A 17503-nucleotide genomic window follows, 5' to 3' on the forward strand; every position below is an offset into this window, starting at 1 on the left:
AGTTATTGAACTGCGCTGATTGTCATGATTAATTCAACATATAATAACAATGCAGATACAGCCTAAAGTACTAAATCCTAGAGCTGGATGGAGTAAGAATTACTTAGAAACAAATAGCTTATATAGCCTATTATGGTAAATATTACTATAGTAGCTTTAATAAAATACACCAAAAGGGGTTTACTTAATTAATAACTAATACTGCAGAGCTATACCTAGATAGTTAGACTTCTAATATATCACATTTACAAGGAGATACATAGATTTCAGCTAAAAAAAATCAGTGCAGTTTAATAATATTTTAGGACGCAGCTCTGTACTTATGTAATATTGGCTATTGACACAGGTTAAACTTCTATTGCAACCAGCATTGTATTTAAAATACATATCTCCATAGGAAGACTCTTCTTGCATTAGACATTATATTAGAAATCTGTAGGACTCTTAGGGGCTGAAGGTATGGTATTAGGGTTCTGTCTTAGAATATCTTTCTCTAATTCTTTTCATTAGAATAATTAATATTTATATCAAGATTTATATATCAGCGTATGATTATACAGATAAAAAGTCTGTAAGGCTTACCACCTGCCATAGAAGAATTAGTTCCAGTAGTATTAGAATTACAGCTGGTGTTAATAGCAATTATTAAATTAGAATTTGGCATCAGATCTTCTATATTTTACTATTGGCTTGTTTGTGTGCTGTACCTAATAGCTTGCGGATATGAAGTAATTCAGATATTCTATAAATGTACACTGTATTTTAGGCAATTCTTGTACATTTGATACTTGGAGCCTCGGAGCTTTTATACTTATAACCCACACAGTGAGAATTGTTCTTGTAATATATTATATGTATGCCGAATTGAAGTACTTTGTTCAGTCAGCAGCTACGAGTACTCATCCAGTCGAGGCGTGGTTTGTAAATGATGCTTTGGGTACCAGTACCATGCTTCGGCAGTTGTTCCCACTAACCAGTGATGATGTCAAGATCGCTGGGTAGGCGGGTGTCAAACTTTGTTCTCACCGGTTGCATACATAATTAGAAAGGGCAACACAACCCACAATAATCCAGAGCCAACTTCGGGCACCTTCAACTGCCACCCAATTCGAGTGCCCAAGTACGATTTGGAACATTTCATTCTTTCACCCAATTGATTGTTTCACCCAATTGATTGTATACTATATCTCTATAATTAGCCGAGCTTGGTGACTACTACCTGTCCCGTCCCGCATTGGTGCGTTGATTTGATTGTGACGCCTCAGCACAGCTAGCATCCGCAGGATCAATATTGACTACCTTTCCATCTCAAGCCGGTATTTTTTCTCGATGATGGATGCTGCTGGTCAAAGCAGCCGTCTTGTCACAATACCCGATTCCGCCGATTCAGGAACAGCTGGCACTACTGCGAGCCCAGTTATCCTAGGGACCCCTGCAGTCGTGACCTCCAACCAGGATAAGACCGTCTCGAGCTCAGCACATGAAAATACAATTGGTGCACAATCCCCTCGTGCAAGCACGCGCAAGTCAGATCGTATATTGGAGTCTCAAATCAGCGGTCAGGAAAACCATGGCATTCGGTCATCAACCGGAGCGCCCAGAAGACTCAGTGCAAGCACGGCTACAAGCTCAATAAGTGAATCTGAGCCTTCTGTGCCGAAGTTAGGCAGAATCGGTGTTTGTGCTTTGGATGTCAAGGCTCGCAGCAAGCCCAGCCAAAATATACTGACCCGCCTGCAAGCTAAAGGGGGTTTTGAAGTAATTGTCTTCGGTGACAAGGTTATTCTTGACGAGGCTGTAGAAAATTGGCCAGTTTGTGAATACCTCATAGCATTCTTTTCAGATGGGTTTCCATTGGACAAAGCTATCGCATACGCAAGACTTCGAAAACCATTTTGCGTCAATGATTTACCCATGCAAAAGGTGCTATGGGACCGTCGACTTTGTCTCAGAATACTAGATCATATGGGTGTGCCCTCTCCCAAGAGAATGGAAGTCAACAGAGACGGTGGACCGATATTGGAATCTGCTGAACTTGCTCAACATGTATATAGGATGACAGGGGTCAAGCTTGAAGGGCCCAGCGACGGCACTGGAGGTGGGGCGTCTCGAACAATGAATGTCACAATGTCTGATGATGGTGATTCTTTAATTGTTGACGGCAAAGTTCTCAAGAAGCCGTTCGTTGAGAAGCCGGTGAACGGTGAAGACCACAATATTCACATATACTTCCCAAACGACCAACAATATGGGGGTGGGGGCAGGAGACTTTTCCGCAAAGTCGGTAACAAAAGCTCCGAATATGATCCCAACCTCATTGTTCCCAGATCGATAACGGAAAATGATACGAGCTACATATACGAGCAGTTCCTTAGGGTCGATAATTCCGAGGATGTCAAAGCCTACACGGTCGGACCGGATTTTTGCCATGCCGAAACGCGGAAGTCTCCTGTAGTTGATGGGCTTGTTCGTCGCAATACACATGGAAAAGAAATTCGATACATTACAAAGCTGAGCAAAGATGAAGCATCGATTGCGTCGAAAATCTCAAATGGATTTGGGCAGAGAATCTGCGGTTTTGACATGCTCCGTGTTGGCGAGAAGAGCTATGTGATCGACGTGAATGGCTGGAGTTTTGTCAAAGACAATAACGACTATTACGACAAATGCGCTGGGATTTTGAGGGACATTTTCCTGAATGAGAAGCGCCGATGCGACGGTTTACCAGAGCCATCTGACTCGCTGCCCCAGGAATCTAGCCACAACTGGAGGCATTCGATATCACACAGGACTACTTTGAAGACCCTATTGAAATCCCCTAGCTCGTCAAAGCTTCAGGGGCCTCAACAAAGCATCAACAGCTCTGAAACCGGATCATCCGAGTCTATTGTCAACCGGCCGATTACATCGCCTTCAGGCGAGAGCCTGGACAATGGAAGCAGTCACAAAAGCCCCATCGCGCGGGAAAAAAATGCAACTACAAAGTCCTATGATCCGCAAAACCTGAAATCGTCTATAGTGTCAGTGGATTCATCCATCGATGGCTGTCCGCCCCCTCCCCCTGCCTCCAAGCACTCCTGGAAACTGAAGGGCATGGTTGCAGTTATAAGACACGCCGATCGCACACCAAAACAGAAGTTTAAGTTTACTTTCCACAGTCAACCTTTTATTGACCTACTGAAAGGTCACCAAGAAGAGGTGGTCATCAAAGGCGAAGCCGCATTGGCCAGTGTTTCGGAGGCAGTAAAAGTTGCTATGAAAGAAGAGCTCGAAGATTTGGATAAGCTGAAGTTACTTCGTACATCGTTGGAAAGAAAAGGCGGCTGGCCAGGCACAAAGGTTCAAATCAAGCCAATGTTCCGCAAGAGGAGACCTGAAGAGTTACGAGGACAGTCACCCTCTACTCCCATCACGACCCACCTTGCTGCGGAGTCTCAAGACGAATCCTCCCAGCCCACGCCTTGCCACGACCGAAGTTTGACAGAAGATAGAACTGGTCGTCCCCAAACGCGAAGCGACTCAATCTCGGGTGCTACGTTTTCGAGGTTCTCTGCTGCGGAGAATGACCTTATCTTAGATAAACTTCAGCTCGTCATCAAGTGGGGAGGTGAACCGACCCATGCTGCACGCTATCAGTCGCAAGATCTAGGGCTCAATATGCGTGATGATTTGAAATTGATGAATAAAGAGGCATTGAATAATGTCCGTATTTTTACTAGCTCGGAGAGAAGGGTGAGCACTAGTGGTAAGTTGGACCCTTCGGATATATATGGGTGAAACGACTCTGACTTGCTGTCTTAGCTCAAATCTGGGCCTGCGCTTTTCTTGACCAGAAGGAACTTCCTGAGAACTTCATTCAAGTACGAAAGGATCTTCTTGATGACTCCAATGCCGCAAAGGATCTTATGGACAAGGTTAAGAAAAAGTTAAAACTGCTTCTTCGGGAAGGATCTGCACCATCACAATTCACCTGGCCAAAAGACAATATCCCCGAGCCGTCAGTGGTTCTGGCAACTGTTGTCGAGTTAATGAAATACCACCGAGATGTTATGAGACATAATTTCCGCATGATCGACAAGTTATCGCCAAAGCCGTTGGTATCTGTTCCTCCTGATAATCATGATGGGGGCCGCGCCCGCCACTCGGATGCTGAGTACGAGAACCCTGCATTGGACTCCATCCAAGGACGTTGGTGTACCGGAGAAGACCCGATGCTCTTCAAGGAGAGATGGGAAAAACTATTCGCAGAGTTCTGTGATACGGAGAAGGTCGATCCAAGCAAGCTTTCTGAGCTCTATGATAGCATGAAATTCGATGCCCTACACAATCGGCAATTTCTAGAATGGGTTTTCATGCCGCCGGATAGTGATGACAGCGAGGACGAACAAAATGTTCATAGCTGGAAGAAAATTACGCGAGACGACCTGATTGGAGATACCAAAACAAACAAAGATGGTGTAATTCCCGAGAAAAGTGATGGACCGGCCGAATCGTCATCCTTTGCTCATCGCTTTGGCTGGAAAAAGCGCATGCACGCCTTCGATTCAATGCCCCATTTTAGAGGGCTCGATGACACATATGATCACTACTTCAAATTATACCCTGGGTCCAGTCCCTCGAAGTGTAAACTGGATGGAAGACTATCGAAACTGCGAGAGCTATATAAGTTGGCCAAAGTTCTCTTTGACTACGTGACTCCACAGGAATACGGAATTACAGACACGGAAAAGCTTGAAATTGGATTGCTCACGTCGTTGCCCCTTCTACAGGGAATAGTCAGAGATCTCGAGGAGGTTCAGGCCTCCTCTGATGCGAAGTCTTTCTTCTACTTCACCAAGGAGTCTCACATCTACACCCTGCTAAATTGCATACTGGAAGGAGGTATTCAAACCAAAATAGCCAGGACAGCTATACCCGAGCTGGACTACCTTTCACAGATCTGCTTCGAGCTTTATGAAGCTAAGGACTGTGAGTCGTCAACTAGTTCCTACTCCATTCGCATATCCATCAGCCCTGGATGCCATGCTTTTGACCCTCTAGATGTTCAGCTTGATTCTAGACATGCTATTGGCTGTGCTCCTAGACGAAGCCTGACACCCCATCAAGATTGGAAGGAAGTCATAGAAACACTAAAGGCGAAGTTCGATACGTAAGTATCCTTTCTAGATCTATAGCTCGCGGTGGTAGAGATGCTGACCAGAGTGCTTTAGTGTCAGTTTACCGAAGACCTTTATTGCTGTGAATTTGAGTGACAAACATGTACCCGCTCGGGATACCTCACCACCAGAACTGAACAGCATCTAGCTTAGATGTAAACACTCGACCGGGCGAATGGGTTTGATCGCTTGTTACTCTAGAATTCCTATCTCCTGGTCTTTATTCAACCGAGCTTAGAAATAATCTCGATGCCAATACACCGTGTTATGTGCGGGAGTGTATATCTGCTGCTACCTATCGTTCTAAATTGGAAGGCCTTGCGTCGCTCGCGAGTTGCCTCTCATAAAAATACCTTTTCAGATTATCATGGAAGCATAGACTACTACTCGCTCTGACCTAAAGCCTCCCTGGTACATATGTGTCCATTCGACTAGATGCAGTGAAACCTAAAATGCAAAATTACAGGCAGTGAGCAATGATAATACCGGTCAAGTCAAAACATTGATCACTGACTTATGCTTGAAAGACTTAGCAATAATTGACTAAGCAAAACGTAGAAGAAGGGTCACTTAAATTACACCTACCAATTAGCTCCAAGCTGGTCCGGTCCTAACAGACTACTAGGTAGGTTGTGCTCAAGTGGAACCCATCAACTATCGGGAAATCAGGTTCTACTAATGACCCCCGCCCTCTGCCCCATCCTCGGTCAGCAATTCCTCGGTCAGCAAGCAACCAGACTAGCAAGTCGCCTATGAAAGTCGGTATAGTATATTCAACACCGACTCCAAGGAACTCTGCCTGTCAGTCTGACCTATATTGAGCCCGCCAACTTGGCGCAAGTACCGCATTTGACGCTCCTATTTCCGGATACGTCTCGAGGAGCACTGCCTTGAGAACTGCCAATATGGCACCAGCATTAGGCCCAGATAATGAGGGCTTCCGATGCGAACTGAACGGACATGAGATCCAATGCAGACACCCGCAAACGCAGGAAGAGATTACCATCTCGATCAATAACTTAATCTGTATCTTGCCCCGAGGCGATAAGCTTGAGGCTCCCAGGCATGTTATGCTGTTTTTGTGGCTCGATGAGAACGAGTTTGAGGTCTCGAGGGAGTGTATGTCACTCCAAAGTATTGAAGTATTTTCATTGCCTGCGCAGCTGTCCAAATTCGTCTGCTCAGATATACCTCCCTACCTCGGCGCTTTCACTCACGAACAGGTGGAAAAGGTAGATATCCATGTGATCATATCAACCACTTCTGGCACACGTACAGGCATGAGTGTCTACAAGAATATCCTGAGCCCTCTCTTATCGCAACTTGGGGTGCGCGAGTATGCAGTTCATGAGACCCGGACCACACAGACAATTGTTGAACTGTGCCACACAAAACTGATGCCCTGCGCTCAAGCGGGCATCAAGCAAACAATAATTCTACTTTCAGGCGATGGAGGTCTGACTGACATCATCGACTCCTTCCATGGTGCAGCAATGCAATATCTTGCCAGGCCTATCATTGCCCTGATCCCAACCGGAACAGGCAATGCCATGGCCAGTTCAATAGGGCTCCTAAAAAGTCGAGCGGCTGGACTTTCCGCATTATTGCATGGGCATCCCGCCCCTATACCTGCCTTCTTGGCTACTTTCTCTGCTGGTTCAAGGCTTGTTACAGAAGCGGGCAGCGGAAGAGTCAACATCAATTCACACTCGCAGAGTAAAACTGGTCACCCTACAGTATACGGTGGTGTTGTCGCAAGTTGGGGTTTGCATGCTGCCTTGGTGGCGGATAGTGATACTGCTGAGTACCGCAAGTATGGAGCGGAGAGATTTCAGATGGCTGCAAAGGAAATCCTATTTCCCTCAAATGGTGACGATCCACATAAGTTCCGCGGTAGTATCAGCTTCACATGGCGTGATCGTCAGACCAACAAGCGACACACAGAGGCTTTGGGATGTGAAGAGCACATGTACGTGTTGGTAACTTTGGTGTCGAACCTCGAACCAGGTTTCACGATATCACCTTTGTCAGCTCCATTAGATGGCTGCCTGAGAATCATACATTTCGGACCAATGACGTCGGAACAGGCAATGAACTTGATGAGCAATGCGTATCAAGGAGGCAAGCATGTCAATGACGCCAGAGTAACTTATCGTGAAATCGAGAGCTTCCGAATAACCCTGGGCGAGGTCGACGAGAGATGGAGAAAAGTTTGTATAGATGGCAAGATTATCGCGATTGAGCATGGCGGCTGGCTCGAAGTACAGAAAATCCCGGAGCGCTATCTCAACATTCTCATACCTGCTCACGGTGATTCCGATGTCTGATTGGGAGGCGTAAGCTAGCGTTTCCGAGGATTCCAGAGTGTCATGTACATGCTGGATGTTTGGGGAGGTTGGGTTGGACATGCCCGAAGTACTGAGGTATTTTCTACATCTTCTTACTTTGGAGCTATCAGGATGTTTCATCAGGACGTTTTCCAGGGCCTGGGATACTGTTATTAAGGCTTTTTGATGTGATTGGTACACAAATAAATTATACCAGCAGTAGAAACAGCTCTCCATTATTAGCTGATTTGTAGTTGCTAGTTTTAAGGAGAGTCGCCGGCCCCAACCCAAAGTATAGGACTGCAGTAACAGTGATACTATGCTGCACTGTTCAAGGTCTTCTGTAAAGCTGGAATAGTAAATTGTATACATGTTCTATGTTCTGTAAGTAACTCACAATTTCTTATTAAGAAGAAAACTACTGAGAATATCTTTTAGGTTTTTCAAGTACTAAAGCTTTTTTACTAATAATCTAGTATATATGGCAGTGTTCAAGAATGTAGATAACGTTATGTATGATTAATATGATTGATTGTTTCGGTAGGCGGTCTATGAGGCGGCTTGCTAAAAGACGGCAAAATAGACCATATGACAAACGCCACAGTATGAATTAGCAAGAATCAATGCTAGTCTATTAGAATAGATATACATTCTAGTCTACCCAATTATAGATAAGATATGCTGGTCTTTGGTAGAGAATTGAAATCTTTTGTAGTAGGCTTGTAGAATACCTCGAATTTTACAACAGTAGCAGAATATACAAAAGAGGTGAAAAAGTGGTAAAAATAGACCAAAGGGCCAAGTGTATATCTGTCAGGTTCAACCAGATTTAGTATGCTGTATTTAAATAATGTATTACAGAGTAACTATATAAGAATTTTGTTTCAATAATAATGAACCACAGAGGATGGAGTACTTAGGAACCTATACCGCTTACTGAAACGGGTTTGATGCTAGTGGTGTTGGAAACCCCACAGGTGTCAATAGTTACCTAGTATTAAGTTAACATGTTTAAAAGGGGTGAAACATGTGACGGACCATCAGATAGGGGGCAGAGCTTCTGGCAGTGGCAAGCAGAACTACTAACTACTTTGGGTGCTACTTCATTCCCTGACTTCTACCAACCAGCCTATTTCGCATCGCTTTTGTTTTGAAGATTTGTCTTAAAGAGTTACCCAGACGAAGGGCCTCAGGGTAGCCTCTTGAATCGATTGTCTCTTCAAGTGAGAATAAAATCCTTGTTTTATGATTGGATACAGGGGGTTCCAAATGGCCATGAATAATGGCATCCCTTATATCTGAGCTCCATGTTCATTTCTCCACGGACATATTTTGCCTCGCAAACACCAGATCAGGACCTAGTTTGTGCTGAATACACGGGTGATATCAAGTTCAATACACTTCAAGGGTGGCATCCTGCCGGCCGGATTTGTGATTGCCCGGCTGAAATGCTTCTGATTCACCAGGCTGGCAGTGTTCGTGTGGGCGAGGTAGTCCGGTTCGTCATATTCGTCTTAGGTTCCATCGCCCTTTGCACTAATTGACCTCCGTTCCACAGGTACACGTTAACTTATACACCAGCGGCCGATAATATCCGCCCACCGCTAAAAAAATTATATGTGAAGATCAAGAATACGACCCCCATCCCCTTACGGGCCGCGTATCTTCACGGTCCATACTCACTCTACGCCTCATGCTATCCATCCACATTCGACCCCAATGTTAAATCCGTTCATCACAACCTTGAAGGAATTCCGCAGTACGAGCCCTATCTCAAGGCAGGTGGTACTTGGTATGCGACGGTGACCCTTCCGCACCATGCGCAGCAATTTCAAGAACAATCTAGCGGAGCAGAGGAGTTGAATGATGGTGGCAGTTCTACCTGGATAATCGAAATTGTCTCACAGGTGGTATTTTCCAACACCGCATCCGTCAGCTTCGAGCTCTTGGTCGGTCGCGATGAAGCGTCGGTGGATCTCTTATCTACGAGTAGCATATCCCTGGTCGGCACACCAAAACCAGCTCAATTGAAGGATCATTGGTCGCCTGAGTCGAGGGGCATGCAGGTCTTGGCAGAGAAGGGAGTTCATTCTCGAGCGGTTACTCTACGAGTGGATGATACGGCCAGTCTTTGGAACACACCACAGCTACCCTCAGTTGGCCACGAAAAAGAAAGAGAGGAGAAAGATGTGTTCGTCAGAGATGCGGTTGCTGAGGAATCGGTGGCATCAAACTCGACTGCTCACAAATCTACAGTTTCTGCTGATGAAAGCCGTAGGAAACGGATACACCTTGTTGTGTTGACTCATGGATTACACAGCAATTTAGGTGCAGATATGCTTTTCCTCAAGGAGAGTATTGATGCTGTTACGAGGGCCAACAAGCAGAAATCAAACGGTAGTTCCTCGAGTCGTAGCGCAAGCCAGCCCGCAGGACTATCCTCATCAGACCTGTAAGCATTTCCCCCTATTGGAGACGTTCTGCGCGATTTTCGCCTTGAGAAAGAGTCTTTTCTTCCCCGCTTTCTTGATACCATTGCTAGGTCTGGTAGTCTAACAGATATTGATAGGCATGCTGGAAGTCATGAAGATGAACAGGTTATAGTAAGAGGTTTTGCTGGGAACGCAGTGCGTACGGAGCGTGGTATACAATACCTTGGCAAGCGTCTTGCGAAATATATCCTTCAGATGGCGCATCTGGATTTCCCCAGTCGTGCAACGAAGACGACATCTCACACTGGGCTGTTCTCTAATCGGAAACGGCCCGCTGGCGCAGTTTCAGACCTTCCTCAGCCTTGCTGCACCAATTCAGAGCAGTCAGTCTGCGAAGCTTGCGCTTATCAGATAACTAGTATCAGCTTCATAGGACACTCGCTTGGGGGTCTTGTCCAAACATATGCCATTGCATATATTCACAAGCACTTCCCTGCATTCTTTGACGAAGTTAAACCGATCAACTTTGTTTCTCTAGCGACGCCTTTCCTTGGTCTCAGCAATGAAAATCCAATCTATGTTCGGTTCGCCTTGGATTTGGGCCTTGTCGGTCGCACTGGGCAAGACCTCGGCCTTAGCTGGACAGCACCTAGGGTTCGAAGTGGCTGGGAGGCTTTAATTGGCGGAAGAGGAAATTCTAGTCAATCACAGGGATACGCAGACGCCCGGTCTAAACCACTCTTGAGAATTCTTCCATGTGGACCTGCGCACGAGGCGCTCTCAAAATTTCAACGTCGCACGCTTTATTCTAACGTGGTGAACGATGGAATAGTACCTTTGCGGACATCCTGCCTTCTGTTTCTCGACTGGAGGGGCCTTGATCGGGTCGAGAAGGCAAGGAGAGAGAATGGCTTGGTGGGCACGATGGCTGAATGGGGGTGGGCAGAGTTGACCGGCGCTAATTCGAAGTCTCCCCGGTCTCGCCCCAACGCCGAGGCACTGGCTACTCTTGGCGAGGCTTTTAGTGACAGCAAGACGACGTCACGCGTGCAAGAACTTTCTTCATCGGGGATCAATTGCACCATCACCGAACGCCCTGAATTCACTTCGACCAGTCAGCCTGCGACCAGACGACCGTGCCCAACTTCTTCTGATGCACTCGCTGATCCCAAGGGAGGAGGGACATTAGTGGAACCGCATTCGTCTAGCACTCTAGCCAAGCTATTTTCATTCATTCGCCCGAAGGAGATCGAGAGCGCATCCGGCGCGCCAAAGCACACCAAAATATATAAGCGCAGTCAGACCATTGCAACGCCCAATCCGGTTACACACAACTGTCACTCTACTAGCTCGCATTATCGCGAAACGCTTGTTGGTGGACAAAATCATGAATATGGGCTTTTTGCTCCACCTAAGACAACCTTCTTCGAGTCAGCCAGTGATCTTCTCATGCCTCCTCTTCCTCCTCTTGAATTTATACTCGATCCTGCGTCGAGACCCAGAACAATATTTCATGATCGCATATATCATCCTGAAGATATACCACCACCAATGGCTTCCAAGCGACGAGCATTTACACTCGGGCCTTCACAGAGAAGGTCAACAAATAATGCCCTCAATTCTTCGGAAGACCATCTACATGGAGAGCATGGCAACTCTGGCGAGGCTCAAAGCGGCCTTGGGGTCGAGGAGAAAATAGCCAGGGCTTACCACCGAGATTTGACTTGGCGTAAGGTCCTTGTACGTCTTGAGCCTGATGCACATAACAACATTATTGTACGGAGAATGTTCACAAATGCACACGGGTGGCCGGTCGTACAACATCTTGTTGAATCCCACTTTGGAAATGCGGAACTATCCCAGTCTGGTAAAGCGAACCCTGAGAGTCACCACCACCAAGATTGGGATTAAGAGATCACACCTCTGGCTGGGTCTCAGACAATGTAACTCGTACTTCAACATCCAGTAAGAGACTGGACGTTGAATTTACTAGTCTCGTGCTCTGTCATATGCTAGTGAGGCCTTGACCTCATCGGATGGGGGCTACGGTGCTTGGAGACCGACCTTGAACTGGGAACTTTCCAATTCCATAACTTGAATGATATCCTCATGGATCGTGGAAGTGGCAGTAGACATTTCAATCTAGACTCTACAGTGATTGGAGAGTGTGCACCCCACCTACGCACCGCCTTCCTGATCTCTGTATGCATCAGTATGGTTTAGGGCGCTCTACCATGAATTCTGCTGGTAGACTAAAGTGTAAATATTCGAACTATACGATTGAAATACCATCAGAAGAGGAGGGAGGTGTACGCACACACTTTATCAGTGACTGTATGCACGCAGCTCAGCACCTCGTGGTCTTGCACACATATAAATACCTAAGACTACTACCTACTGGATTGTGATTATGATACATTCTCGAATTATGCCATGCCTCACCAACCTCCCTTGTGATATGCAGTGATAAGCTTGATAGATCGGCCCAAAATATGACTGCACTGGTTTCAGAATTTAAAGTGAAGAAAGAGCCAATTGATCATGCTGGGCGAGCACCTATCATCAACGCACACACTTCGTACGGTACCTTTACATAGCACCACGGAGGTATGTACAGTACAAGCGGGTAGCGGGTGGGGGCGGGGTGGATGGACAAGAAACTGACTGGCGAAGAAAAAAAATTTCAACAAGCAAAGACAGCAAAGCAAGGCATTCAGGTGCGAGTGGCATAGAGACAGAGATAACCTGTCTAGAAGCAAGAGTCAAATTCTCTACACGCAGCATAGCTTCTTACAGTCTGCTGTCCTGGTCCTGTATAACGATCTCGAGACCTTCAACAATTTTTTTACAATGCCCACCGAACTAGAAGAGGTAGGCAAACACTACACCATATACATCCTTGACCCTATGCTGAAGGCTCTCGGCGGCTAATGGTCTACTCTTCTACTCGCACAGCTCGTCGAATTCCTCCACCATGGCAATACTCAGATAAGACAAATTGGTATATAGTATCCGATATCCCTCGCAGCTACTGAGTCAAGATTCGTTATACTTCCGCCTTCCCCATTGCGTGCCTACCCTTGTCACGGCTACTTGGCTCAACATAATCCTGACATCTGCTTTGACAGCGTGCGAAAACCTCGTTGGTTTCTCCACTGCCCAGCCAGAACTCTTCAAGCGCCAGCAACTCTTGCCGGTGCGGGATCTCAAGCTTCTGGCTCGCGATTATGCAGTTAGTGTCCCTGGCCCACCCTCAATTGTCTACCTGCACTTGCAGAGGATTACTGACGTTGACCCTATGTGATTGCCGATCAAAGCCAATTGCCAAAAATGCCTTGACAATACTCATCAACCTTTCTGCGGATGATGAGGTGCTGACCAATCTTGCGGAAGATGATGCTTTCCTTGAGACGCTTCTTCTAAAAATCACAGTAAGTTTTCAACCTCGATCATTCTCTCGCTACATTAAGGACCCAATTCTAAGTCGTGGGATATGACAGAACTTAAAGGAGCCGAACGCGGATGACTTTGCCATGCTTTTCGCCAATTTGGCAAAATCTAATAAGATGGAAAGGCTGCTTACTCTCAAGCGAAAAGCACCAGAGGCAGTCTCCAAGTCACCTAATGCGATGGACCAGCTGATGGACTGCTTTGTGAAGGGAGCCGAGAATGGTCTCAACGAACATGCAACTTTTGACTACTTGTCTTATCTTTTTGCTGACCTTTCCAAAACTGAGCTTGGTCGAGCATATTTCACTTCGCGGCAAGAGTATGATGATGTTGTGCCAGTGACAAAGCTCACCGTGTTCACGGAGCACAAAAGCACCATCCGAAGAAAGGGAGTAGCGTCCACGATCAAGAATGTCGCATTTGACGTTCCCTTTCATCCCACACTCTTGTCCGAGGACGAGGCCAATATCCTTCCCTACATATTGCTACCCATTACTGGTCCAGAGGAATATGCTGAGGAGGAAGCACTGGAAATGCTGCCTGATCTCCAGCTGTTGCCGCCTGACAAACAGCGAGATACCGACACCAGCATCATCGTAACACACATTGAAACGCTTTTGTTGCTCACCACAACACGAGAAGGGCGCGACAGGATGAGGGCTGTTCAAGTATATCCAATCATTCGAGAATGTCACCTCCACGTGAATAATGAGGATGTGCGTGATGCCTGTGATCGCCTAGTCCAAGTTTTGATGCGAGATGAAGAAGGCGAGGATAAAACAAGCCAGCTTCTGGCGGAAAATGCACCCGACACCCTGAATACAGCCCCCTCAGGCGATGATCAAAATGTTGTTGAGATATTCTAGGTCGATCCGTGTAATCGAGGATCCCAGAAAATTGAAATGGCACGGGGTTGGAACTAAAGTGTATTGAGCTTCAATTCTTAGCAAGTATTGTTAGCTTAGAAACAATGCTTCCTGGACAATTTATTCACACTCTGGTAACACATAGAATTCTAGCGGGAAATTCTCATTACAAAATGTGTACTGCACATAAGGAAGTAAATCTGCCAATGATACAATGTCTCGTGTGGGGTCTTGCATGACCTTTCAACTAACAAAGGCTCGATCGCAACAAAAGGCCCTTGCTTACATAATCCATTCCCTAACAAGGTGGACAGACACCACTGTTCATTCATTCACATCACTATCATTCTACTCCATTCTACATTTCATCTCACTTTCTATTCCGAGATTTATGCTGGTGCATTTGACCCTAGTATCACATTGGAAGTCCTTTACTTGCATCTGCATCTAAGCATTACCAATATTGCTGGCTCGATCGCCATCAAGCCTGAACACCCCTCAAAAGCTACTATGACGCCCCTACCAAATGAAACAGCTCCGCGAGCTCAGACAGGTGCAAATGGACCTCAACCGATGAGGATTCGGCGACCAAAAGTGGCGGACCCTCTTGTACGACCGAAGCGAAGACCGGTAGCAAAGCCGTCTACTCTGACATCCGCAAATGGTGGCCTTAAGCTTCCATCCAAACAAGCTACGCCTAGCACTTTGTCGACGGTCAGGTCCGAGAAACCAACCAGGGTAAATTCCGGAAATGAATTCTCAACAAATGGGTTTAGTGGACTTTTGTTATCAGAAACATTTGTCGATTATCCTATCGTGACGACGAAAAGAGCGATCAGAGAAGGGCTGAAGCATCACATTGCCAGATTCTCAAGTAAGAAATCGGTCGACCCTCGGGACGAAGCACAGTTCACTCGACCTGTGAGGCTTCAGCGTCGTGATCCACGGACACGTCCACATGAAACTACCACTGAAAAAGGCATGGGCAACCAACGCACAGGCTCCGAGTCCAATAATCAAGGTGACGACGCTGAACGTGAGGAGCTGGAGGCTAGAAAAGCTGCCCGCGAGAAACAACGTGCCGACAATATGGCTCAAATAGCCCCTTCCATGGGCTCGGCGCCGAAAAGACCAAATGCTCCCAAACAGAAAACGCAGCAAGTCTCTAGGACTGATATGACACCCGAAGAGATTGCCAAAACACGCATCAAGTATGAAGAAGCGTTGCCATGGCATCTGGAAGATTTCGACAACAAGAATATCTGGGTTGGCAATTATGAAGCTGCTCTTTCTGAAACCCATGCAGTATTTGTCTTCGAGAACACGGGGCAGATGAGGATGATTCCTGTAGAGAAATGGTACAGGTTCAGTGCGAAGAATCAATTCAAGGCCCTAACCATCGAGGAAGCAGAAAGGTTCATGGCGAAGAAGGTGAAGGACCCGAGATGGTTCATGGAAAAACAGCAAGAATTGGCTCAGCGCAAAGAGCTGGAACAATTTGCTAAACAGCGAAAAGTTTATGCTGGGAAACAAGGTACCCCCGGCGCCGCCGAAGGGTTGGAAGCGGATGACATGGATTTCGAAGAGGATCGCTTTGCGGACGATGAAGAGCACGATGACCTTTTCAACGAAGATGAGGAGGCAAAGGCGGCTGAAAAAAGAATTAAGCAAGATCAGTTGAAGGCGAATGTCTTCAACCTTAAAGAGGAAAAGGATTACGAGGATGAAGAACTGAGAGAGAAGAAAGAGAAGGAAGCGCGCCGGGTACTCGGGAAAAAGGTACGGAAGGCACTTCAGAAAAGAGAGAAGAACTACGATTACAGTAGTGGCTCGGACATCAATCCATACTCCGACGAAGAGGTAAGACTGCCCAACTATACAGTGTGCTCTGGCATTGTGACTAAACCCCTTCAGAGCTCCGATGATAGCGAAGCCGAGCGGATGAAGGAAGAGGAGCGCAAGGCGGAGGATGAGAAGGACAAGAAAGAGCCCCTTTCTAAGGTCAATACCACACCCTCTGGCCGAACAAAGCACACCGACGCTCTGAAGAAAGTAGCACCCCGAAAACGTCTGGGATCCCCTTCAGATGCGAGTGGCACCGATACTTCTCGCAAGAAAGGAAAGAGCAAGTATTCTTCCCAGGCCTCGCAGCCTACATCTCTTTCCGTGTCTGGAACGTCCTCGGTGGCGCCTGTGAGTGCATGATTCGGTCGCTTGAGTAATTTCATCTCTAATGCAAATGCAGGTAAGCAAAAAACGTGTTCGTCAAATGCAGCTTGGGGGAGCAGGTTCTACAAGCGATCTAGAGGGTGGCGCAGGATCTGGTGGAGAGGTAGGGGAAAGTGGGAAAAGTAAGAAATTGAAGCTTAACCCTCCCTCGATGACACCACAAAGTGGTACACCGCAAGGATCTAGGGTAGGAAGCCCAGTTCCCTTGAATAGTAGAGGCTTTCCCGGAAGTCGTGCGAGCAGTCCGGAGCCGTTGAGGGGTATGTTCAGAACCATTATGTGTTTTCATGCTTTGCAAAAGGTAAAGTGTGCTGACTACTGACTTCCCACAGGCTCAACGCGCATCTCTACGCCAGGGCCTTCAAGCATCGCCCAAGGCTTTCCTACACCTGCCGAGATTCATGCCGCTATCCCACCGACCGGAATTCTAAGCAGCGATTTGCTGAAGGTATTCCGCCCTCGTATTGGTGAATCTAAGGAGAACCATAGAAGATTCATAGCGATTGTTAAAGATGTTGGGGTGTATGGAAAGGAAGACCGGCTACTACGGCCCGGAATTTTGAAGGAAGCCTAGGCCTTCGATGACTCGCTTAACTGCCTACTACAAGCGTGAATGACTCGTTCTAAATCTATGGAATGCAAAGAATAATACCGTGAACGTGATTCCATTCCTATATGCTCAGAGCAGAATAGATCAGTCATCTGTCTAGCATGCTCAACTGGAAGATATGGTGCGCCTTTTCTTCTTCGCTCTGTGCTTAGGGCAAAATAGTACGCATATGTACTTACAGACACGTAGTAGCCCGAAATGGTGATTTAAATCACGATTCCATGGAGAGACGCGCTACTCTCACACCTGGTCTTTTTCTCTTGTTACCTCTGCAAAGCAGATAATCATAAAACAGTTTGCTTGAATTCCTATATAGAAGTAGTCGTTTTACAAGTTACAAGTTATACAGATTATAGGCAGAGAACTTCTTTCGCAAAAATTCTTGGGGGTTTTGTAAGGCTGAAGGCATTATGAGGGCCATATTGAGGTCTCA

At 46.5% G+C, this 17503-nt stretch overlaps 5 protein-coding genes across 5 annotated transcripts; all 5 read left to right on the forward strand.

Annotated features, from left to right (window-relative positions):
* Positions 1 to 1105: 1105 nt before the first annotated feature.
* Positions 1106 to 5586, forward strand: BO82DRAFT_357051 (inositol polyphosphate kinase VIP1). Its single transcript, XM_025635905.1, has 3 exons — positions 1106 to 3745; positions 3802 to 5149; positions 5211 to 5586. The coding sequence occupies exons 1-3, from the start codon at positions 1333 to 1335 to the stop codon at positions 5302 to 5304; spliced, it is 3855 nt and encodes a 1284-aa protein (XP_025488885.1). The 5' UTR covers positions 1106 to 1332; the 3' UTR covers positions 5305 to 5586.
* A 210-nt stretch (positions 5587 to 5796) lies between these two features.
* Positions 5797 to 7712, forward strand: BO82DRAFT_357052 (diacylglycerol/lipid kinase family protein). The gene has a single exon (XM_025635906.1). The coding sequence runs from the start codon at positions 6062 to 6064 to the stop codon at positions 7481 to 7483; it is 1422 nt and encodes a 473-aa protein (XP_025488886.1). The 5' UTR covers positions 5797 to 6061; the 3' UTR covers positions 7484 to 7712.
* Positions 7713 to 8790: 1078 nt separating this feature from the next.
* On the forward strand, positions 8791 to 11826 carry BO82DRAFT_290687 (lipase ROG1 family protein; the record flags this gene model as incomplete). The annotated part of the gene is made up of 3 exons (XM_025631697.1): positions 8791 to 8981; positions 9042 to 9935; positions 10053 to 11826. The coding sequence occupies 3 exons, from the start codon at positions 8791 to 8793 to the stop codon at positions 11824 to 11826; spliced, it is 2859 nt and encodes a 952-aa protein (XP_025488887.1).
* A 764-nt stretch (positions 11827 to 12590) lies between these two features.
* On the forward strand, positions 12591 to 14370 carry BO82DRAFT_385633 (protein HGH1). The gene is made up of 5 exons (XM_025638190.1): positions 12591 to 12786; positions 12871 to 12916; positions 13044 to 13147; positions 13233 to 13346; positions 13416 to 14370. Exons 1-5 carry the CDS (start codon positions 12766 to 12768, stop codon positions 14229 to 14231), a joined length of 1101 nt encoding a protein of 366 aa, XP_025488888.1. The 5' UTR covers positions 12591 to 12765; the 3' UTR covers positions 14232 to 14370.
* A 208-nt stretch (positions 14371 to 14578) lies between these two features.
* On the forward strand, positions 14579 to 17321 carry BO82DRAFT_316672 (transcription factor IIF subunit TFG1). The gene is made up of 4 exons (XM_025632589.1): positions 14579 to 16091; positions 16146 to 16424; positions 16477 to 16720; positions 16793 to 17321. The coding sequence occupies exons 1-4, from the start codon at positions 14742 to 14744 to the stop codon at positions 17032 to 17034; spliced, it is 2115 nt and encodes a 704-aa protein (XP_025488889.1). The 5' UTR covers positions 14579 to 14741; the 3' UTR covers positions 17035 to 17321.
* Positions 17322 to 17503: the final 182 nt, after the last annotated feature.

Source organism: Aspergillus uvarum (genome assembly GCF_003184745.1).
Source record: "Aspergillus uvarum CBS 121591 unplaced genomic scaffold BO82scaffold_53, whole genome shotgun sequence".
NCBI classification, from domain to species: Eukaryota; Fungi; Ascomycota; class Eurotiomycetes; order Eurotiales; family Aspergillaceae; genus Aspergillus; species Aspergillus uvarum.